At 45.8% G+C, this 26242-nt stretch overlaps 1 protein-coding gene across 2 annotated transcripts in view; it reads right to left on the reverse strand.

The window, feature by feature from the left end:
- Positions 1-9472: 9472 nt before the first annotated feature.
- The window catches only part of LOC143114890 (uncharacterized), a 48981-nt gene continuing 32211 nt past the window's right edge, over positions 9473-26242 (reverse strand). The window contains exons 4-6 of one of the 2 annotated variants that reach the window (XM_076276730.1): positions 23266-23484; positions 14369-14455; positions 9473-10389 (exon numbers count right to left, since the gene is read on the reverse strand). In XM_076276730.1, coding sequence (XP_076132845.1) covers positions 10326-10389; positions 14369-14455; positions 23266-23484 — 370 coding nt within the window. In that variant the 3' untranslated portion in view covers positions 9473-10325. Of the gene's footprint in view, positions 10390-14368; positions 14456-23265; positions 23488-26242 lie in introns of both variants that reach the window. The other variant, XM_076276729.1, reaches the window with a different exon arrangement.

Below are 26242 nucleotides of genomic sequence, written 5' to 3' on the forward strand. Positions count from 1 at the left end.
AGAGAAAACTCCAACCCGTCCCCTCTCCAGCTCATGTTACTGTGGTTGTTCCCTGCTGGAAGTACGTTTTCTCCTGGCATCAGCTGTCCATACACACTCACATACACACTCACACACACACATACACACAGCGGGATCCTAAGACAGGCCACTGAAACTTCCCTGATTACCAAGTATGGCAAAGGAGTCACTTAGCGCAGCTTGGAGAAAACCACTTCTCTCACTGCAGTCTAAGCCTTCCACTCAGGCTGGACACAGAGGCTTCCCACTGCACGGCTGTGGAACAGTTTTTATACTGTATGTGCCCAATGCGTTACTGAAACATGCACGTGCACACACACACACACACACACGAACAAGACACAACTACCATCTACCACACAAAAAACAAAAAAAAAAACAAAACCTACCTCTCCATAAATGTGCATTATAACCACCTCCCCTCTCTTCCAAAACACACACACAGTCTAGTGAGAGCTTTCAAGCCCCCACTGTGAGCAGGCTGACCTGGCCCTTATGGAAATGACCGATGTGTTCCAGTAACGACAAGCGGGCCCAGGTCCAAATATGACACAAGTCCTACACACACACACACACACACACACACACACACACACACACACACACACACACACACACACACACACACACACACACACACACACACACACACACACACACACACACACACACACACACACACACACAGAATCCCAAGCCCATGCGAGAGGCTTAATGCAAGTTCTCCGCCAGGGCATGTCTCATTTTTACCAGAGCATGATATGATTACAGGCTAAACATGTTATTGTTAACCCCTGTTGGAGTGGCTGTGGACAACCATGCTCTTTTGCTGGTGTGTGTGTGTGTGTGTGTGTGTGTGGTGGGGGTGGAACATGGGGAGGTCTCTCAGGCCAGGCATAAATTACTTGGCGCAAGTCAAGTTTTCATAACGGAAAGTTCATAGTGTTTTTTTGCAGTTTCAGGGCTGCAAAGTGAGTCGAGGAGTTTTGCAAGGAAAAGTGGGATAAGAGGGCCAGATTTGATTTAAAAGATATGAGTCTTCACTTTCTGACAAAAGCTTACGCAAACAAAGAGTATAATGGGTGTAATATGAAGCGACGTGATAATGTGGCCAATTTGCTGAATGAATGATGGCAGAGTGACATATCCACACACTGGGTGTTGTTGTTGAGCTCTCCTGTGTAGATTATTCATATATTCATACATTCACCCAGAACAGGCAGATATGACAAGAAGACACAAAGCAGGAGAGCCACATGGGACCATCTCCACGGCAGCATGGCCGCCAACACTGGGCCAGAGCAGCACCGGATCTGGTGCGGTTCTGTCAGTTCCGTTCTGTGTCAGATCCAGGCTGGATATGATGTGGGGCTAACGATTCTGTGTTAGAACAGGACCAGACCTGGTGAGGGCATGCTGGTTCTGTGTGTCAGATCTGTTCCAGTTTAAGACAAGGTCTGCCAATTCCGTGTTAGAGCAAGACTGGTTCTGCGTTAGAACAGGACTGGACCTGGTGCGGGTCTGCCGGTTCCGAGTTAGAACAGGACCGGATCTGGCGTGTGTCAGCCGGTTCCATGTTAGATGAGGGCTGGATCTGTTGCTGAGGGATATCTTTCATGTTGCAGCACATGAGACAACTTCTCTGATGCAGACGGTCATGCATTATGCATAGGCGCAAAGAGAAACCTTCTGATGATTCAACTCATTCTGAAGTTGATTTTCAAAACAGCTTACATGTTCAAACAAGCCTACACACAAACACACACGCACACACAAAAACACCTTCCCAAATACCCCACACTACCCCCACCACCATAAACCTCTCCAAACTGCAGGCAGGAACACACACAGACATAAAAACATGGAGATCAAATCTGAAATAGGCTGTCAGTAATTCAACCCCTCTTTTCTTTCCCATCTGCTTTCAACAAATCACATGTAATGGATACAGCAATGACACACATTACAATACCTTACTGTTAGCCAAACCCCCCACCACCACCCAAACACCCAACACTGACAAGAGATGGGGGGAGGGGAAAAAAGAATGAAAGAGAAATCATTGCTGTCATTGTGCTGGTGAGCTCCATACGGAGCACCCCTGCATCTACTCAACAGCTCTCTGGGGGGCCTGCAGGACCTGCTGCCTGCCTGCCTGACGCCTGCACCACAGCCAGGGGAGGGGAGGGGGTGACAGGCTCCCCCAGGCTGCACAATAATAAATGCATTAATACAACGGGATGCTGCCTTTCCATTCTTAACAGGTGCCACTACTCATGGACTGTCAAATTCTCCCAATATGGCATATGTACAGAAATACACACACAAACAAATGCACACACTCACAAACAAATGCACACACTCACAAACAGATGCACACAATCACACACACACACACACACACACACAAATAGCCCCACAGGGACTGGTAAGATGACAGGTAGTTAAACCTGGAAGACCGATTTTTATGGTCCTCACAAACTGGACGGGGGATGGGATGGGTTATTTGGTGGTGAAGGTCGGGGTGATTTCATAGAGAGAAGGTGTGAACAGAGCCTCAGAGATCAATAACACACTATCAGTTTGGAGCACAACACACATCCCAACAGTTCATTTGACCACCTAGCAGTTCTCGAATGGTCAATCCAAATGAGATATACTGTATTAACCACATTCATACTCATTCAACAGGGGAAACTGTTGCTGTGGGGTTGTGTGTGTGTGTGTGTGTGTGTGAAGACACACCACTGAGAACACACCGGGGTCTGCCGTTCAATCAATCCCATAACCTACTTAACACTTGAACGCTTAACACTCACTCTTACAACGCGACTCGCGTGTTATCTGGTACAAATGAAAAGCAAATTGAATCTGACTCACCTTTTTAAGAAGCCAGAGTTTGGCTGCAGGCAGAGAAACTGCCAGTAGTCTAAGCAGCGAGCTTTAAACTTGAGCATCTTCAGTGGCGTTCAGCCAACCGGGCAGAAAGGCGGCAGGCAGGTAGATGAACGGGACAGCGCTGAGATAAGTGGCCTTGAGCGCGGGCACCTCTGCGTGGCAGGCGCCTGGCACCATATACCGACGCCTGAAGTGCTACTGATCCCCCTGGTCGTCACGGCCGCTGCCTCCACTCTGCCAGTGGTGGAGGAGGCAAACTGGCATCCTCTCGCTCCTCAATCTCCACCAACGTGGATCTCCTCTCTTCGCCCCTGAGCCGTGCCAACGATGCCGAACCACAGCCAACGAAACTCCCACGGCCAGGTCACAGCGATGCCAAACGGTATCTCACCCTCTAATAATGGACCAGCGGTGTCCAAATGGAGTCGTGTCAGGCACAACGCGGTGGACGCTGGTGAGTGGCACACTCACACACACACACACACTCAGCAGTAACAGCAGTGTGAGACACACACACTCCACAGTGACAGCAGCAGTAGCAGCTGGAATCCAGGTCAGTGAGAGAAGAATCAGAATCGGAAGTCTGCTGGTGCGCCTGTCTGCATAACGCTGTGCTACTCACACTGAAAGCCCATGAGGTTCCTGCTTCAGCTGCTGTGTGTGACTGTGCGAGCATGTGTGTGTGTGTGTGTGTGTGTGTAGAAGAGAGATGGTGCTAACGCAGAGGACAAGCCCTCCTTCACTCATCCTTTCTTCCTCTCGTTCACCTTCCTGTGCTCTACACCAGGCTCCTGTCCCCTGAGCAGAGTGGAGAGAGATGGACTGCAGTGACCTTCTCCTCCTGGGTCTTGCGAGATGGTGACCACACACCCCTCAGCTCAGCTGCCATCCACACGAGACTGCGCCGTGCCGAGATGCATCGACTCCGGTTGCCCGGCAACACTACAACCTGACTGAAATTGCAAAAAGAGTATTCGCTATGACACCTCTGATTGGCCAGGCAGGAGCGAGGAGGAGGGGTTTTTATTCCCATGATGTCATTGAAATTTAGATAACCTGAGAAAAAGGGGGACACCGGGAATGTGTGGAATATATCCGTCTGCAGTGTGAGGTTGCAATAGGCAGTGGAATGGTTTGAATGCCACTTCAAGTCATGAACATCTTTGTGTGTGCACTCAGCACCTACAGTACAGAGGCATGTCCCAGCACTGCACACACACACACACACACTGACAGAGTAGGCAGAGCAGCCAATAGGGATCCTGCATTCATGGAAATGCATAGATGAGAGTTCCTGTGTGTGTGTGTGTGTGTGTACTGTATGTGTGTGTGTGTGTCTGCTTGCATGTCTCTAAACTATGTGTATAAGACTAGTAGAACCTAGGGTTTCTAACAGAGACACACACAAACCCTCACAGAGGGCTTCTAACTCCCTTAAGGTCCGCACAGGCGGCATCCCCTTCCCCAATAGCCTCAGTCCCCTGGTGCACCCTGGACAGAGTGTATGTGTGTAATATGCCACATTGCATGTTGGAATGTGTCTGTGTATGTTGTGTGTGTGTGTGTGTGTGTGTGTGTGTGTGTGTGTGAGATATTTCACATTAAATGTATGTGTCTGTTTGTGGATGCATGATGGACTGTGTCTGATGTAATGTGTTTGACTGAAGCAGACAGAAGAGAGGACCTGTATGCTCCTCTGTGTGTGTGTGTGTGTGTGTGTGTGTGTGTGTGTGTGTGTGTGTGTGTGTGTTCTCTGAGACTCTATGTGAGAGACTGAATCCACCTCCGTCCCAGACAACTCCTATAACCTCACTCAGTCTATGTCTATTTACACACACACACACAAAAACAAGCTTTGCCTACAGGGGTATTGGGCATACCAAACACATACATCACATCACACACCATACCACACACACACACACACACACACACACACAAAAACAAGCTTTGCCTACAGGGGTATTGGGCATACCAAACACATACATCACATCACACACCATACCACACACACACACACACACACACACACACACACACACACACACACACACACACACACACACACACACACACACACACACATCCCATACCATATCATACCACAGACACAAATGCAGTTTCTCCCTTTTGAAATGCGCAACAAGAAAAGTAAAGAGTTGCAAAACAAGCTCAATACGAGTCCAAGTCTAATTGAATGGCTTTAACAACACATCTTTAACTTGAGATGGATTTGTTGCAAATTAACTACATAAATGATTATGCTGGGAAACACAATTCTTATGCAAGCACTCTTTTCTTAAGGCATGTTTCCAAACAAGCTGTCATTCCACTGCTACAGTAATGTTTCATGCTAATGTGCAAATCCATTTGATGCGGCCTCACCCTCCCTCTCTCTCTCTCTCTCCCACACTCTTTCTCCCTCTCTCAGTTCTATCCTGCTCTAACTATTAGCGTGGGCAGTGCTACTAACACCCATCTGTCTCCATCTTCACCATGTGGTAGGCTACTGCTTGTGTGTACGCGGGCGCGCACACACACACACACGCACACGCAGTGAGGAAGACATTGCATGAAGACACACACACACACACACACACACACACACACACACACACACACACAGTGAGAAAGACACACACACATACACACACACACACACACACACACACACAGTGAGTAAGACACGCATACTGTACACACACATGTAATCCTCTGAAACAGAACTAGAGGAGCAGAAATAATAATGGACCGAATCACTGAAGCCTCAGTACCATACAGTACCGGTGCACATCCCTCAGCAGGGCTCCCTCCGCCTCCGCCACACACAGAAGCACATGAAAGAATGGAGACTCACAAAGCAGAGAGAATTAGGGGAAGCAGGCAAACACACAAACATATCTTCTGGAGATCACTGGGGTTGGGCTTACATGTTTTGTACATCTGTGGGATTGGGTTTGGTAGCGTTTGAGGTCTTTAGGAGAGCTGTTCTTTCAGACTATTTTCCCAAAACAGTCCTGGCTGTATGTGTGTTTGTGCGTGTGTGTGTTTGTTTGTTTCAGGATTATGACTATATATATATATATATATATATGTTTAGCAGGGTGGACATAGGATTAGCAAGGTGCACTTCCTTTAGATATCTATATGGAGTTTGCATCTCTTTAGGCAAACTCCATATTTTGGAGATCTTGTAGGGAAATTTCCCATATCTCATATCTGCAGGAAACGTTTGCAAGTTTTGGAGATCAGTAGGGTGAGTTTGTGGATGTGCTGGAGTTCTGGACGCTTGTCCAGTGCTGTAAATGGACAAGCGACAGCAGCACAGCAGTCAGTCCAGCAGAAGTGATGGATGATGCAGCTGCAAACGTGCTTCGGCCAAATGGTCTGACTAAGAGCTGGACGACACGCTAAATGTGACAGTGGGGCCGTTGTTAGTAGAGACAGACAAAAGGGACAAATGATGAAGAAAGGCACAGTCAGAAAAACAGAGAAAGTGAGGGAGGAAGAGAGAAACAGAAAAGAAACACGGAGAGAGAGAGAGAGGGAGAAACACAGGACATCGAGGACATGACATGGAAAAAGAGAAAAGAGAGTGACAGGCAGGGAGAGGGAAAGAAGAGAGACAGAGTGACTGATAGAGAGAGAGAGAGAGAGAGAGAGAGAGAGAGAGAGAATGCACAGAGAAGAAGGGAAGGAAAGGCATATTGTACAGAAAAGGAACAAGCAAGGAGACGTGGGGGAAAGAAAGAGTGCAGGGAGGGAGAGGGAAGAGAAAGGGATGCATGTGGAGAGAGAGAGAAGAGAGAGAAACCTGGGGGGGTGACAGACAGCTGGAAGGAGACAGAAAACACAAGTGAGAGATGAAGGAAGAGAAACAGAGAAGAGAGGGATATATGGAGAGAAAAGAAAGCAAATGACAGATGGAGGCAGAGAGAAAAAAACATAATATAAGAGAAAGAGAGTGAGGTAAAGACAGGGAAAAGAAAGAGGTGACATGCAGGCAGAAGAAAAGAGGGATAGAGAGAAACAGAAAAGAAAAAAGCAGAGGGAAAAGAGAGAAGAGGGAGAAATGAAAGATTCTGCAGCCTCATGTCCTGCAGAAGCAAACGACACGTGTGCTACATAACTCCAATGCAAGCACGGATACATGTTTGGGGGACCAATCAGGCGCTGCCGTTTGCCTGGCATCTCTCAGGGCATACTGGGATGAGTCCCATCTGCACCACGCTAAGCTACACATTCCCTCCTGACAGCAGTTTTTTTTTTTTTTACAATTTCTTTTTTTTTAGTCATTGCAGCAGCTGCTGCTGTTGCTGTTTGATTAGCAGAATGTACAGGAGTTAGCCAGCGCTTCAGGGACAGGCACTCTGAAATATCAAATATAAAAATGAGACAGTGGGAATGGTCAAACAAAGTTATCTTTAGTGTAAATATGAACATGAAGCTGAATGTTTCAAATACAAATTCATCTTTTTGTGTGGACATTATACCAACACAGACATTTTCCAACCCTAGTGAAATGGTCAATGACAGAGCAGGGAAAGAATATCCTGAATTTCTCCAGCAGTTACTCGGAGACAGAGATGAGACTACAGCATGCTTGAAACTAACTCACTGGAAACCATTTGGGTGGAAGAAGACATTCGTTGTTCATTTATGAGAGCGGGCAGCCAATGATGTGTCTTTAGTTGACATATAATCATGCTGGCATTTAGCCTGGCGGGCCATCCTATATCATTGAAATGTATAGTCTGGAATCGACCCATTCACCTCGCTTAATTCAAGGGGCGGGCAGAGAATTGTCTTTCAAACTGCCTAGGCATGCAATAGGCCAGCGCTACGACCAATCAGAACAAAGAGCAGGAGGACGTATCCGGTCGGCAAAACGGCAAATACATCCTTCTTCGAAAGGAATGACTTAAGTGAGTTGTGTTGCTCAACTTTCAAAGAAAAGCACAAGTCCAACTCCTCCAAAGTTGACGCCAACGCCGATTCAAACAACCGCTCTTCGTTCGCCATAGCCACCTTCCTTGTTGTTCACCGTCGCAGGACTGTCGTCATTCTGTTAAGCCCGCCTTAAGACTCTCTAACAAAATAGAGCGCTGTGATTGGATGACGTCCACGGCGTCAGCCAATAGAAATCCCTATGGTTTGCTACTAGACGTACAGGCTGAGCAAATTAATTTGCCGCCGCTAGGGTGCGTCTACATTTCTAGGTTAGCTGGCATTAGCTTCGGAGGGGGAACTTGACTGACATGAAATCAAAACAAGGTGAACTGGAGGCCAACTGTCAGGTTGTGTAATAAACCAAGAGAGATGTGCGAAGCTCATGATTCACTCACTCACTCTCTCTCACTCATCCAAATACAGAGGCCAGTTGCCTCAGGCACAGACACAGACAGAGAATTTTTCAGAATGATCCCCCCACCACCACCACACTCACACACCTCCCTTGTATCTAAACGCCTGCAGAGACAATCAATGAAATTCTGCCAAGGGGAGATTAGCAGCACCCGCACAAAGGCAGAGATGGACGATCAATACATACATCAACAGACTCTCCACACTCTCCGAGGTGGCTACCAACACAGCCTGAGGAAAGTGGATATTGAAAAAAATCTGAAATGAAAGAGTTAGACATGTTTAACAGCACCAAGCTTACATTAAGCAGCTGGATGCTTGTGTTGTGTATGATAACTGGTTTAGGTAAACAGTTGATCTTAATTGCTATAAGATCTAGTGAATGAGACAGGCCTGTAGGTGGCTGCACTGTACGTCTGTGTGTGATGTTTGAAATGCAGGCGGTGTCCTTATTTATTCGATTTATGTTTGTGCTGTAATGGGCTCCGTGCCCAGTGTGGGTGACTGCAGTGAAAGCACGGCAGGCCCAGTGAGCTGGAGGCTAAGTGAGACATCAGTACAACTCCTGGCTGCAGGCCCTGCCCTCGCCTGCATTGACAAATTACCCCCCCCCCCCCACACACACACACACCAAGTCTTGTTGTCACAGAGACAGAATATGTATTTGAGACACAGACAGACAGACAGACATATACACACACACACACACACAAATATATATGAAACATAAAAACATTCATGTACTTCTGCACACACCTGCAATCACATACAGAGGCAACCTGATCAGTACTGATGGGCCAACACAGACAGCAGTGGAGAAGGCACATAAAACTCAGATTCCCTGTGGCTTTGTTTACACTGACTGCTGCTTTTTGAGCTTACTCCCCCTAGTGGCCAACAGCAAACAATACGGGTTGCAGACTGCAGCTAACCGCATCAGTTGGGCAAAGTCACTCCATACAGTACATTCAGAAATACCTCTCTCTCTCTCTCTCAAACACACACACACACACACACAGAAACATAGTGTGCTAAAGTATATTTTCTTTACATAACATTGCATGACTAATAAGACAAAGACCATTAAAAATAACATTTTTTATTTGCATGTGGTTACAATACGATGATTCTACTGAATTATCTTGGAATGAGACATAATAAAATAATAATAATAATAATAATAGTAGTAGTATTCTAACAGTGCATGCAGTGCTCTCGGATTAATACATTGCATTGACATTGAGGTTTTCTCTGTTTTGCATAACATCTCAAAGTGCAAGCACCCACTCCTCCTCATGTCTGCTTACATACTTTACATCATCATTTTGCATTATCTTCAAGTCCTTTTGAAAGCCATATGATGCTATTTTACATGAAAACATACCTTAATTGACTGTGTCTACATTACTAGTAAAAGTATTGCATGGAGGGTGCCCTAGGTGTCCCTTGTGTTTGGTTTTGAGGTACGAGGTGACGGCTGGGCAGTGGGAAGACATTCAGAGAGGAGGAGGAGGAGGGGAGTGAGGGAGCGAGTGAGTGAATGAGAGGAGGAGAGGAGAGGAGACGACTCCTGCAGGGCTCCTCCAGTTGACGGGGGAGCTTCAGGCCTCGGGAGCGCCCATGCAGAAGGAGGGAAGGTGGAGAAGAGTCTCAGTGCATGGAAGAGAGAGAGAGAGAGAGAGAGCAGGCAAGGACAGAGAGCCTGAGAGAGAAAAAAAAAGAGAAAGAGATGGAGTGGAAAATAGACACATGAGGGTGGTGAAGAAGACTGAGATAGAAAAGGGAAGAGAGATAGATAGATAGATAGATAGATTATGAATAAAAAGTTAGAGAATATGACAGAGACAGAGTGAGGGAGAGAGAGATAAAGAGATAAAAACAGAGAGAGATAGAGAGACTAAGAGAGAGAGAGAGAGAGAGAGAGAGAGAGAGAGAGAGAGAGAGAGAGAGAGAGAAAGAAGGGCAAAGACAGAAGCCAGAGAGAAGTAGAGTGATTCCAGGGGTAGAGGCAGGGCCTGCTCCTTCCCTTGTCTTACTTCCGGCTATCTTGAAGGACTACTGCTTCCAGAGGGAGGGCAACAGAACTGATGGAGGACATTATCGTCCCTGTCAGAGAGGGAGGGAACAGCGGGAGAAGATGGTCGGCACACGCTGCACACCTAGCACACACACAACAGAGCCAAACGGCCACAAACTAGGCCTACTGCCAAATGCACTAGGATTACTAATGGAGTTCCTCACTCTGACGAGTCAGTACAGTACAGTCACTTTAATCTATACGCATAACTAAGATCACAAGCCAGGTGTTGACAAGAAGTAATTCCAGAGTCATGATTGCTTTGGATTTTTTAAATGATGTATATTTGAATGTATTTATTTGAAAAGACCATTGGACAGTTACTAGCCGGAATGGTGACAAGTTGCAGAATATGTTTTTTTCTATTTCAAATCCTGAGCCAATATGGTCACTGCCGAAAGTGTGACATATGCTGATAAACTGACAGATTTTGCAATATCCAATCGATCTTACTGGAAACCTAGAATTCATTTACAACTGAAGCATTCATTGTCTGTGGTGTGGTGTTCTGTGATAACATGGGCAACAGTGATTGTATGCGTATCTGACAAATCTGATATAAATCCTATCCAACCTGTACAGTACTTCATCAGGATGTGAGGAGATGAATAGCTGTGTTGGACCACATCGATCTGCTCTGAAAGTCACTGTGGTGTTTCTTAACATATCCTCACAAGCTTACTGTGTGGATATGTTTGTGGATATATTTAGCCCTGATAATCTGAGATATACTCAAAATAGCAAACAAAGGTAAATGTTTGCTATGGTTTCCAAATGTTTGGTAATGCTTTCAAACTGTTCTTCATTTACTTTGAGTTCACAAACAAACTACTGACGAGACTGTTCTCCACAACCAAATATGGACACTGGACAAAGGCTTAGCTTTAGCTTTAGTTTAAAACTAACAATTTGCATTGTTGTCACAATACCATTTAAATTTGAATGTTCAAAGAAAATGTATTCACCTTGAATGTTGGCCTCTGTTTTCCTAATTTGAATGCACCCCTGTTGCCCCCCCCCCCCCAACCCCCCAGTTTGGGGTTAGACAACAGGGCTATTGTCGAGCTAGCCAGTCTGCCAGGCAAGCCACTCTCTGAGTCCCTGCTGGTCTTGTATGAGCTGCAGCTTGGGACACTGCTGCACACTGCATACCAACTGGGTTATCATCTGTCACCGCGTCACCACGGCACTAGGGGCCGGCCCGATGACGCTCGCCGAGTCGTCGCTCGGCATAAAATTAACACCGCACACCCCACGCTGTGCCAACTGACCAGAGGCCGTTAATCACCCTGCTCTGTCCATTACACTGTCAACGTGCGATCAAACCGAGCTGCTAAAAAGTCATCCGTCTCCGCGGAGAGAGCCCGGAGTTGGGATTGAGCAATGCTGCCAGAGAACCAGAAACAGAGCCAGAGGAGGGGTGGCTGGAGCTAAGGCTGCCCGACCGACACTGCTCATGGAGGGGACAGATTGGGAGGGACAGAAGGGTGAACACCGTTACTGCTCGCTACATGAGTGATGTGTTGGGCTTGATGGGCTGAACAGAGGCAATCTTTTTTCAGGTGTTGACTAGAAACCTGAAAATTGCCTTTTTCTGTTTTTCTCAGCCTTGAGATGTAATTGCTAGTGTTGGTGTGTTGGTGTGTGTGTGTGTGTGTACAGTATGTGTGTGTGTGTCTTTTCTTAAAGCTCTGCAATGTACTGATAGTGATTAGTATAAACTAGTGCTGTCAGTTAAACGCGTTATTAACGGCGTTAACGTAAACCTATTTTAACGGCGTCATTTTTTTTATCGCGAGATTAACGTTCTTTTTGGTGTAACAAACTTTGTAGTTTTTTCACATGCTGTTGCAACAACTAGTAACGTTAGAACAACTACAACACCACACTGGATCTAGCTAGACCGTGCTGTATGTACACGCCCCCTTTTAGGGGAAAGGGAGCTGTTTGGATAATGGAAACCTATGCTGCATCAAAGTGGGGAGCGAAAAGGGCTTATACTTACTAAATCTTGAAACAAACGTGAATAAAAGGCACAAAATAAGGTTGGTGTAAGAGTTATCTGTGTGTTTATGGGATTAATGTGACCATTATGTTCCTATTTTTTGCTCTTTCCAGTTTATAGCTTAGGCCTACTAACAGGAGTGTCACGAATGTAGGCACAGTCAAACTGCCCGTGGCTGACTATAAGTTCGGCAAGCTCACATGTCATTTACGTTACATGTCATAACATCAACTAAACATAAGTCACACATTCATTCTATCACTTGTAATATGGACGTAGCCTTTTTCCTACAACTAGGTGAGATAATTGGCTATGCCTGTTATACTGAAGTTCCACAGTTGGCTAGCTAGCAAGCTAACCGTTTTACATGGGATATGGTAAGTGTAGCTACGTTCTGAATGGGTTGTATTGTACATAGCTTAGACATGAGTAAGTTACATACACATAATTCTTCATAACTGCCCTGTTAGTAAAATGATTGAATGGCCTGTAAATTAATAACTAGATGTAACGTCAAGGTGTGATTAGGCTAGCTGTCTTCAGTGAAAATCAATGATATAATGTTAACTTGTTTTCCGCTAAAATGGGGCGTGATGCAGATTAAATATCTTTATGATGCGCCATTAGTAGGCTACGTAAAGGCATGCTGCACACACTTGTTTAGACTTACGAGCCGGCCAAAGAGTAGATTCATATAATAAACACCAACGCAGTTCTGAACTCCCGGTCAGCTGAATGGTGTTTTAAATTGCTGTGGACACCGATGCCGACATTAGTGCGATGCACTCTGCTTTCGACATTAATTTACTGTACATTAGATTCCATTCTTTTCAATACAACTCTGCACACCAGCATCGCACTTTGCCGCAGTGTAAATCACGATTCAATGCCGCTCCATAAAATCCATTGTTCATCCAGTGTTTGCGTGTTAAAAACTTCGGCACTGATGTGTGTGGCAAGTGACAGTGCACCATAGACTGTAGCCTAAGCCTATAAAATGGCAGTGCACTAATGTCGAAAAGTTCCTTATTTTCAACTGAACTCAAAGATAATGAATATAGTATTTTATGTTTGTTATGCCCTTTATTAGCTATATTTCTGAAGAATATATTGTGTTGCCTCAGGTCTGCTGCACATCTTTTGACATTTGATTTGAAATAATCAAATAGACCTACGTCTTAAAGTTAAGTTAATGAAGTAACTTGCTTTGCTTTCATTTGAATCCTAATTAAGATACACAATAATTGCTTTATATTGTTAATATGGACTCCTGGAAAATTCAGCAATGCAAAATAATATAATTTTAATCATGCGATAAAATATGTGATTAATCGTGATTAACTATAGGAATTCAGCGATTAATCGTGATTAAAAATTTTAATCGTTTGACAGCACTAGTATAAACTAAAGGTCAGAAAAAATCATTGATATGCGCACATCAAAAAATGGTATATTTTTAACAGAGATGAATGTGCCAAGTGTGCACTTTAAAATAATAAAATAACAATCATGACCTGGAATTACTTGCTCCTATGACACTCACATGACAGCATTCATAAAATGGACACTCCAAATCATGCATTACAATCTACGACCATATCAAGAAAAAAACACAAAGATCATCACTACAGATACAGTACTATGGCAGGCCATCTACGGAGTGCCTCTCCACTGAGGTAGCTGGTATGAAATCTACTTTATCTTTATTGGTTTCAGAGCTGCCGAGTGTGCTGCTGTGGAGCTTTCTCTGAGCCTGCGTGAGGGTAAAGGTGGCGGTGATGGCGGACAGGGCAGCTTTTTGAGCGATGTTGCCAGGCAATGTTGTTTGGGCACTTTCTCACTGAAAATTTGAATCGAGAGGACTTCAAATCGGTGCCCAACTTTGTCACGACCGTTCAATAACAACAGTAGTGTGATTGATTACCCAACAGAGATCGCTCAAAAAGCGCTGGCCCGTGTGCCACCCCCTTTAGAGGTGGGACTACGGTAGGGTCTCCGCTTACCTGCACTCTGAGACAGGGGCGGGCACAGCTAGCTGCTTACTGAACAACGGAGGAGGGCAGCAATACTGGTGCAAAGTGTCTACAGACCTACAGGCACAAGGAGAAACACAGAGTCAGAGCCCCCCCCCCACGGAGAGAACCCCCTCCCCCAGGGGGTCGATGTGTCCAACTCATCCAGACACATTAGTGCTACTATCATTTAATTATCTGAATTAGCATTACTACTTCTATGACTTAATATTATTACTTCAGCAAGAAGGATGAGGGCAATGGTGTGATTTGTTGTCAATGGCAACTGAGAGTTAAACTTAGTTAATTTTATATGGTGGAATAAGAGTGAGTCTATTTTCAGGTCCCTGCGCCTCCTGGTCTTGCAGAAAGACTTGCCCGGAGGTGTTTGTCTTTTGGTTTTATTTATGGAACATTGCTGAGGCGAGTAAAGCCAACTGAGAGATTTCGCTTTTCTCCCTGTGCTCATAGCTGGGCCGTCTAGAGAGGCGGATTGGGGTAAACAGCTCTGCACCAGTCTGCTCCCTCCGAGACTCTCACACACACACGCGCACACGCACACGCACACAGACTCACACTCACACCCTACCGTCCTGCCAGAATGAAAAATAAAGAAATAAAGAAAGACATAAAGAGCCTGCACTAGAGCTGCGCCTCGTGTACTTCTCCCTGCTTGAAGCTTCCCAGGGTTGCTTTCTTTCCCCGGCGGGTCACTCGCTGCCTGCCTCCCTCCCACACACCCATCTGCAGTGCGACTAAACCCTCTCCACTGCCTCACTAGCGTGCTTCCTGCTGAAACAGCGCTTGGCGTGCGCGCAGGCACACGGTTCACCTTTGACCTGATATCCATAGTCACCTTGAAGATGGTCAGCATGCATTGCCCTGGTGAGCATGGAACGACCTCATATTACGCATACACACTCACACACACACACATACAGTGCTAGTTACAGATATAGATATATATATAAAACGGAGAGCTCCTACTTCCAGCACTGTTTTTAGCCACAGCAATATGGAGCTGCACATGTTCACTGAACACAGATGGTGATGCGTCTCTCATTATAATGTGTGAGAAGAGGAGGAGGACAATGTGCGTGTGTGTGTGTGCGTGTGTGTGTGTGTGTGTTTGTGTGTGTGTGTGTGTGTGTGTGTGCGTGTGTGTGTGTGTGTGTTTGTGTGTGTGTGTGTGTGTGCGTGTGTGTGCGTGTGTGTGTGTGTGTGTGTGTGTGTGCGTCCATGCACGTGTGTTGCATATTTGGATTTGTATATATGAGGGAATTAATGTATGTACTGTATGTACGTGTACAGTAAATGTTTGTGAGTACATGTACATGTGCATGTGCATGTGAATATGTGTCTGCATGTGTGCACGTATGTTTCTAAAAAGATAACAAAGCACTGGATGAAACCCTGTGTTACCAGAGCTCTTTGAAATGCCAATGTCACGGACCGAACCGCATGCTTCCAGGATTTTGAGTGACTGGAAGAGATTGCCTGTTGTCGACTTCAAAGACGCCGCTTCTGTACTCATTAAGAGGAGAGATCACTATCTGTACAGAGAGAGGAGGGGAGAAGTGAGAAGACAACCAGTGAAGGGAAGAAAGGAAGAAGAGGAGAGGAGAGCGAAAGAAGAGAAGAGAGGAAAGGAAGAAAGGAGAAGAGAAGAGAGGAGAGAAGACAAGAAGAGAAGAGAGGAAAGGAAGAAAGGAGAAGAGAGGAGAGGATAAGACAAGAGGATAGGAGAGGAGAAGTGAGAAGACAACCAGTGAAGGGAAGAAAGGAAGAAGGAGAGGAGAGGAGGAGAGAGGAGAGGGAAAGAAGAGAAGTGAGGAAAGGAAGAAAGGAGAAGAGAGGAGAAGACAAGAGGAAAGGAGAGGAGGAGAGAGGAGAGGGAAAGAAGAGAAGAGAGGAAAGGAAGAAAGGAGAAGAGAGAAGAGGATAGGACAAGAGGAGAGAAGAGGAGGGGAGAGGCACAATGTGCTGGCATTTTGGGAACACAGTGCAGTCAGTGACAGCCGTGTTTCTACATTTAACTGGGCTGAGCTTTAATCAACGCCTCCTGACAACCCTCAGGCGACCATGACTGTCGCTGACTCAGAAACAGATCTGGGCCACAACTCACCCTGTCCATCAGCTACTTAGTGTCTCATGTCTGATAATGTCAGTCACAAACAAGTGTTGGGTCAGATGCCACAGTGCCAGTGCAAAGCCAGTGCTCACATAAGCCAGGCCGATATATGGGAAATGTCCTACATCAGGGTAGTCACACATACCAATGCAACACGCAGATATGGACGTTAAAGGGCCATTACAGTCTTTGAAGGACTATTACAGTAATTTCCTGTGTATTAGCCACATTGTGTATAAACCGCAGGACAGTGTTTTATGCAAGTTAAAAAAAAAAAAAAAACATATTAACTGCCCCTCTGTATTAACCTCATATCTGAAGCCATTTTTGCAAAATCAATGTATAAACCGCAGGTAATAGTTGGGAAATGACAGTACTGACAGTTATCTGATGTCCAGGGCTAATGGCAGAGATCTAATGGCTGCATTATGATGGTGGGAATAAACACACCCAGGCTGTGTTGAGAATCTTACAGGCTGCATTTGAATGAGACTGGAAATGGAGGGCAGATGTCAGGCACTGATATGCATAACAAATCTGTGATGAAGCAGAGACCAACACACCACACACACACACCACACACACACACACACACACCACACACACACACACACCACACACACACACGCAGCCAGGAGGCTGAATAACCTCACAAGATGTACTGGCAATATCCCGAGCCAGGCTTCAGAGTAGGCTGAAGGGGTAGGCTTCATCACAAAAACACAGCACTGCGAGCCTTCAAGTGAGATTAGGAAAACAAACACATAGAGACACGCATACACACTCAAACATACACATGCATACACAGACACACACAAACACACACAGACACACACAAACACGTGATGCAAACATACACAGACACACACACATGTGCACGCACCGACACACATACATATTTACACACACAGACAGACACAGACACGTGCACGCACCGACGCACATACACATCTACACACACAGACACAGACACAAAAACACACACACACACACACACACACACACCAGAAGTGATGTGGCAGCACAAACAACTTCAGCTGCCAGAGCCGTACAGAGCCGGGCTGTGCAGAGTGGAGTGGAGCGCAGAAGAATGGATCAGTGAAAACATCTTCCTAAAACGTCATTCCTCCCTCACTCACTCTCTCTGCGGGACTGTAACATTAGTCCCATCAGGGAAAAAGAGCACAAACAACAAACTACAATCCCAAACCTCAAGGTGCCCTAGAAACCAAAACAATGAATCACAATGAAGGCAAAAGCACGCCTTCTATTATTCTGAAATTGCTTTCATCACAACAAACATAATCCTCCATATGGATTGTGCTTCTATACAATAATCACAGGACTGCCCCCCATCCTGGAGTATATAAACAGACAGACAGACAGACACAGACAGACACACACACACACACACACACACACACACACACACACACACACACACACACACACACACACACACACACACACACACACTACTGCATCCCAAAAGACACATTGTCTGCGCGTCCTGTGTGACTCAGCAGGTCAATTAGAGGCGCATTCAGAATCAAATGTCATCCTGCTATTCCCCTGTAATACCATAGCTCACACACACACACACACACACTTCTCTCTCTCTCTCGATAATTCTGCCGGTGTGCCCCCCATAAAAGGGAGGGTAAAACAGGGTACTCACATGCGACACAGTCTGTAAGCCATGTTGGGATGCTTCCTCTGTTCTGCTATCCGTGTGTGTGTGTGTGTGTGTCTGGGGAGGGGGGTTGCTCGCGCTGTGGTCTGTGAGCGAGAGGGAGGGAATGAGCAAGGCAGCGTGCACACTTGTGTGTGTGTGTGTGTGTGTGTGTGGATGTGTGTGTGTGTGTGTGTGCGCGCGCATGTGTGTGTAAGATGACGAGGAGAAGGAGGGGGAGGACAGCTTGAGGTGCATTCACTCTGTTACTGGCTGGCTGCAGCACGCATACATGCTCCTCCCAAGGCTCTCTCTCTCACTCCCTCTCTCTCCATCCCTCTGTCTCTCTCTCTATCCCTCTCTCGGGACTGTGAGCAGCCCAGGGATAGTGTGAAGAGCAGGGGAAGCTGGGGAGGGGTGGAGCAGGGAGGGACAGGGACACTGACGGAATGACACGGAACACAGCCAGCAGCTACAGAGCAGAGCAGAGCTGTGACGTAGGCAACCGCATCAGCATGCATGCGTTACATCAGCAGCACCCAGAACAGCATGAAAGGGGTTTCTGACACAGACACAGACACACACACACACATACACACACACTCTCACACTCACGGCAAAAACATGTACACACACATTGTGTTACGTGAGCATTCAGCTCAACAGTTACCCAAGGGGATCTGACCCCGTCACACACACATACACACACACACACATCCACACACACGTTTGTGGCCATGAGACACAGCTTGCAGACTCTATGTCAAGGTGATAACAACAGGAACAACAGGAACCACAGACACAGACACACGTGTGGCTCATCAACACCTCTATCACCAGTAGCCACCTCTTGCATGCTCTCTGTAGTACAGTCCACGGTCGGCCCGCATGATTGGCTGGCTGGTCTCCATGGAAACAAGAGGAGAGCTCTCACAGGCTCATCCCACTGTCTCTCGAGGAGGAGAGGGCGTCGCCGTGTCTCCATTCATTGGATGGCAAACACACAGACAGGCTGCTCGAGAGCCAATGAGCCACTGCACCCGTCTGTGGCCACCAGGTCAATGCAGCCGTCCTGGGCAGACAGGAGGCACCTGTGGTGGGGCTCTGAGGACAGACGTCCAGACACATCCACCTCAGGAGCAGTTAGACAGCATAGCAATGAGATATCTGTACGCATAGACCATTCATGAGTATATATTTATGGCCATTAGATTCATTCATTCGTTTCTTCAATCATCCATTCAGCATTCATGTCCATCGGAACATTATTATTATTATTCTTTTATTATTATTCTTACTTTTTAAACTATTCTTTGACTATTGCGCTACTATGCTTTTATCAACTATTCCTGTTTGTTTTTGTTTATGTAAAGCACATTAAATGACCTCTGTGTATGAAATGTGCTATATAAATAAAGTTGACTTGACTTGATCCCAGGTGACTTACAGCACAAGCGAGTGCATACAAGGCGAGTACATACAAGTATGTATTTGGAATGATGTGTACCTTGGTATTTATAAATGGACTTACAGAGCTTTACAATTTCATGTCTCACACTCACCCATTCACACACACACACACACACACACACACACACACACACACACACACACACACAGATGGCAAAGGCTGTCAGTTCAGGAAAATCTCTCATTTTTATTCATCTCCCTTCACCTTCAGGTGACCTTCAGGCATGTAAACATGAAGATGAGCGCTTGTATCACTAGGTTGGTGGATTCGATTGTGTTAAATTGTCAGGCAATAATCATTAAGTGCAATTAGAAGTGCACAATGTCAGAGTGTGTGTGGACACGGGGAGAACCCCACTGAGAGGCTTCAGCAGTCTGCACACAGCACGGCAGAGACAGAGGAGACCGCAGACAGGGGGCAGGCCTGCTCAGCACCTTCATACAAGCACACGCAGACTAGACAAGCCCTGAACACACACACATACACACACACACACACACACACACACACACACACACACACACACACACACACTCGTACACACACTCGTACACACACACACACACTCGTACACACACACACACACTCGTACACACACACACACACACACACACACACTCGTACACACACACACACACACTCGTACACACACACACACACACACACACGTACACACACACACACACACACACACACACACACACACACACTCGTACACACACACACTCGTACACACACACACACACACACACACACACACACACTCGTACACACACACACACACACACACACACACACACACTCGTACACACACACACACACACACACACACACACACACACACTCGTACACACACACACTCGTACACACACACACACACACACACACACTCGTACACACACACACACACCTATAAAAAAACAGACCGCAATCATATAGACACACACACACACATATGCGCACAAAGCGATAAATCCCGCATAAACACACACCAAACACACACACACACACACACACACACACTTAGTTTGGCTACTGATATAGCACACACTTGTTTGTCTCACTGGCAGTGCACAGGGCATGAGATGGTTAAGGCTGGGGAGGTGAGATCTGTAGGTGTCCAGGGTGGGCTCTGGTGTCTTAGCACCTTGTTACGAACCTTGTTATGACAGTGCTGTGCATGACCCCCATGGCCTCGCTGTTAATTGCCAGCTTTGGCCTGCAGAGGGAGGTGAGAGACTGGGTCTGTTTCGGAAGCTCACTGAGGCGTCTGAAGCTTGTTGTTTCGCCATGAAATTGGTCCATCTGACCTTCCCTTCAACTAAGCGCTAGGGAGGGGGGAGGGAGGGAAGGATGGAAGGAGAGAGGGAGAGGGGGTAGGAAAGTGAGTCAGAGAGAGGGAGAGAGAGAGAGGGAGGCGGTAATAGAGAGCAAGGGGAAGAGTCAGAGAGAGATAAAGAGACAGAAAGGGAGAGAGAGGGAAAGAGAGCGGGGGAGCGAGAGGTGTGGGCTGTGGTGGCCTGTAGTGGTCTGCTGTGTGTTCAGGTTGTTGCTAGGGTGTGTAAAGGGCCGCTTGACCTCCACGGCTGCCTCATTAAAGCAGCGCCAGCGCCCTTCTGATACGCTGCTGCAGCAGAGACTGCTGGAGCTCAGGGCATTGATTCTGGCAGGGAGCACGTGTCTCACACACTGGGGCCGGGAGACGAGACAGTTGTGCTACGCACACACACACCCACGCACACACAGGCACACACTCACACGAACATGGACACACACTCAATTCATACATGCACACACATACCTAAAGTACACAGACAGCATTTACTCTCAGCACACAGACACACACGCACACCTACACACGCACACCAACACACACACACACACACACACACACACACACACACACACACACACACACACACACACACACACACACACACACACACACACACACACACACACACACACACACACACACACACACACACACACACACACACACACACACACACACACACACACACACACACACACACACACACACACACACACACACAGAGTGGTGCCTCAGGAGCATACTGATGAGCTTGCACCCAATTACTTCATCCCAGCAAACGCCAGAAGGCACTGAAGCAATAAGACTGGACTCTTTAAAAAAACACCCCCTTTTCTCTCCATATGTGGAAACATCTTTATCTCCCTTCGAGAGGAAATTACTTGGTATTGAGTGGCAGGGCAGGGGAGAGAGAAGGGCAGGGCCAGGGCTCTGCTGCTCTGCTGCTCTGTCCGCTCCCCCAGCGCTCCACAGAGCCAAAGGCCACAGCCGGGCACTCAATAACAACAGGCCACTTTGACAGAACAACACAAGGCATCCGTTGCATAGCCTATGATGCCTAGATCACTGCATCCCTGTGATGGTTCCTCACATCTTAAGATTGATTGAAAGATGGAAACAGAAAGAGAGAGTGAGAAAGAGAGAGGAACACCAAACAAGCCATGAGGCATCTGTAGCAGCATGATGTGTTCTGACATTAATGCTGGCACCCTTGGCAATAAAGGTTCCCGCTAACGTTCTTACAATGTCTCTAAGTCAGGCCCTGTCCACATTAAAGCTGGTAAATATGAATATGCTAATTATTTCTCTGTTTAGCCCTTCCGTTCACATTAAAGGTACACTATGCAATTTTCACCTTTACGAAGCCAATTTGATGTTGAACAAACTTGTAATAGGCGAATCGTTCACTTAGCATAGCTATACAGCATAGACGTAGCAAGCTGCTACTGAGAAAACCAGCCATGCAACTTCAAATCGGCCTGACAAATCTTGTGAGAATCGTGAAACATTACCTTGTCAGTAGATATAGTTCTTTGGAGATAGTTTTTGCCTGTTGTTAATCTGTTGTTAATCCTTCACCTCCACAACAAAAGCATTTTCATTGTGTACAGGGGAGATAAGTGACGAGGTTTGCTATTTACAACAGCAGAGTAAGATATAAATATATCGCAACTCCAGAGGGAGCTCTACAGTCGGCAAAAATACCTAAACCTGCATAGTGTACCCTTAAAAATACTAATTTTGACACCGAAAACTATACAATTCAAAAATGCATACATTTGAAAGCTCTGGGTTCACGTTATAGTGTGCACAGTGAAAACGGAAAGTTTCAGATACGATGACGTGCAGTTGTCATGATACTGATACAATTTAGTGTTCCAGACACCACAAACAAACCCTTATATGGCGTTATAGTGTTCTAGTGTGGACACAAAACCTTAATGATTATGATTTGAAAATGATAATGCGGACAGATATCAATTTTCCTCAAATATGCATATTTCTATTTACCTGGCTCATTGTAAAGGCTAATACACTCTCTTTGTGTTGTTATAATGTTCAATCTCTCTTTTACATTCTATTATTCTCTAAAACATTCTGTAATATTCACACAACAATCTAACAACTTCTATCTATCTTTATAACATTCTGTAATATTCTGTATTCTATTTTTCATTGCAGTGTTCTAACACACCCTCTGCAAGTACACAAACTCTCAATTATCAGGCTGCAGCACACCTCTCTCTCTCTCTCTGTAGTGGTGCATGCGTCTCATTACCCCGGGATGAATGTTTCATGAGGTTCTGCAGTCAAAAGCTCCTTCCGTTTCAAGTGTCCGAGAGGGTCCATCTGGGCAGGCGGTTCTGAGAGGGTAGAGGGCGCGGGCCATGTCTGCGCCCTGCAGTAGAAACCGTCTGCCTGGGCGTCCAGCACCGCAGGGCTTGTCACGGAGCTGTGCAGGTCGGTCACACCTGGAAGTTGTATCCATGGTGTCTGACTTCTGGACAGAGGAGTCACAAATGAAGAGTGACAGAGACTGGGGTCTTTACTCTTTTTCAACATGTCAGCCTCAGCAGGGGAGTTCTTCATTATCAATGTCATCAGTGACACTCTGTCTTAGTGTGTTTGTTTGTTTGTTAGCCTCATGACTCTTAGATTCTTCAAGGCAAGTCTGAAATGCCACCCACTGTGACAAGTCAGAATAAATAAATAGAGTTGTGATGAAAATTAATTGACTAATCTACGGACTGCTGGGCACCTTTCTGAGGCACTACCAAAAGCACCCCACTAGCACACAGAAACACACACACACACACACACACACACACACACACACACACACACACACACCAGAGAATGAATCCAAATGAAGCCTGCTGTTTTTAAATCAGCAGATAAAAGACAGATTAATCTAGACGAGGCCAGATTAATCTAGACTGTGCTAATATCAGTGCTAATGTCACACTTAGGTAAGTGTTGCCTGTGAGGGGCGCCGGGTATTAATTAACAGCACACATGGCATTATAATGAGCCATCCCATCTGTCCGTGACCTTTCAAATACCATAAACCACCATAGTCTGGAGCTGCTAGTGCTCTCCCCTTTGGTCTTGTATTGGATAGATTGGACACCAGCTGACAGAACATAATTTGGGTTCCTAGTTTTAAAAGTTTCATTTTATTTTTACGCAGATTAACAGTTAATGGAAAAGATGCTTTATAGCCTAAAGGTTTGCTTTTTTCATACCAAATGAATGCAGGTGGATATTTGTGGTGAGGAGCCTGGCTGTAGATACAAAAAAAGTGCTGTTCAAACAATAAGCACCAGGGGGCAGTGCAGGAAAAGCAGTAGATTTCACCTGACTGATGGAGAAAACAAAACAACTGGCAGATAGACACGGGAGGAAGTAAAGTTTATGATGATAACACACACATGTTTGACTCCACATGATTAACATAATCACACATTAGAATATCAGCCATGTGTCATTTTGTTTTGTAACTCAACTCTTATCTACTTCTGTTAGTAATGTAATTGTTACAATGCCGCTGCTCTTATCTGCAGGTATCTGTTTACATAATATACTGCAATGGTGTTTTAATAGCTGGCAAATCTATCCATTCATCACCAATATTCTGACTGCCTACTGGTGAAAAAAATGTGTGCCTGTGATTGGTTCCAATGCAGCCATATTGCAATATGAAAAAAGATCATTAGTGACAAAGGGAAGAATCCCACAGAGGGTGTGAAGTAGACTGACTATGCAGCATACAACCTCAGACATTGGTGTGAAGCGGTGGAGGAAAACAGATGCACAAAGAATTCATAAGAAGACCGGATCCAAGGTCTCAAGACATTCAAAGCTGCGGTGTGGGTCCTCACACACACACACAGACAACCACACACACACACACACACACATACACACACACACACACACACACACACACAGGCACATACAGAATCAGAAACAACACACACACACAAAGACAGACATACTGTACATACACACACAAAGACATACATAAAGGGGCAGACACACACACAAAAGCATACCCGTATACACACCCCACTCATTCACACAAATAAAAGATATATTTTCCATCAGTATAACCTTGATGCAGGAGAGCAGGGCTGAAATGAAATGAAATGGTCTCTTTGTGCGCTTGAGCTCAATGCCACATGAGACAGCTTTGACACAAGCCGAGACAAAAGCCGTGGAAATGTGGAAATGTTTTTCTGAGAGCCTCTCCTGCACCCCAAAATGACCTCCAAAGTGCTCTGAGGCACTGCACGATTCACTAAGAGCAGAGGAGGAAAACGCTCAAGGACAAACTAAAAAATCTTAAAGAATCGACATTTCCTTCCTTTAGGGTCCCCCAACGGTTTTCCAAGATGCTCTAACTCTTCTAGCAGCTTTAGGAAGGTCAAATCGTTTTTTTGGAGCCCAAAGGTTCAATAAGACCTGTCTGCTTGCCAGAGGGACCTTGAAAAAGAACATTATAGCGGTCACCTAGGTGATGATGGGCAATAGCCAGTGTGGTCCAACAACTAAAAAGCTGTCTCCTTCCATTCTAGGGATTCCTTCACAGACATTTAGTTTTACAGATATGACAGATCAATATGAAGGCACTTATGAAGACAAGATCACTGACAAGAGAATCAACATTTTACACTGACATTCCAATTCTATCAATCTTGACTGATGACTAGCTCCAGGAATAACCTTTAGACCAATCAATGTGAGAGGTAGAGAGGCAGAGCAAGGCTGAAGCTACCCTTTCCAGACTCTCAGCCATTGTCAGTGTGTCAAATGGCTGACTGATTTGCAGTGCTATTCCTGAAAAAAGGGGAGAAAGTCTGGTGTCATTTTGGATCAAAAGGCCAGTTGATTAGTGTGACCTTTACTCTGAAATCACAACACACACACACACACACACACACAAACACACACACACTTTCTGTGATCTGGACTCTCAGCAGGCTTCTCTCCATTAAAGATTAAAAACACCAGCAGGTTTCCTCCTCATCAAATAACGGCCATCAATATTTCAAAGGCAAACTTTTTTGGTTAATTACTTTATCACGTCTCACACACACACACACTCCTCCTCTGATTAAAATCCCAAAGCCAGGGGCTAACGACCAACACATATATCGCTTTTATGATAGGAGACGAACTACCGGGAGCGCAGGCCAATTTCATTTCCGTGAGAAACGGCCACGCGCTCCTCTCCACTCGGGGCATCCATCTTC

Source organism: Alosa pseudoharengus, unplaced genomic scaffold, assembly GCF_046254945.1.
Source record: "Alosa pseudoharengus isolate Yale_2024_CS ecotype anadromous, Long Island Sound unplaced genomic scaffold, YU_APseudo_1.1 YU_APseudo_1.1_scf_9, whole genome shotgun sequence".
NCBI lineage: Eukaryota > Metazoa > Chordata > Actinopteri > Clupeiformes > Clupeidae > Alosa > Alosa pseudoharengus.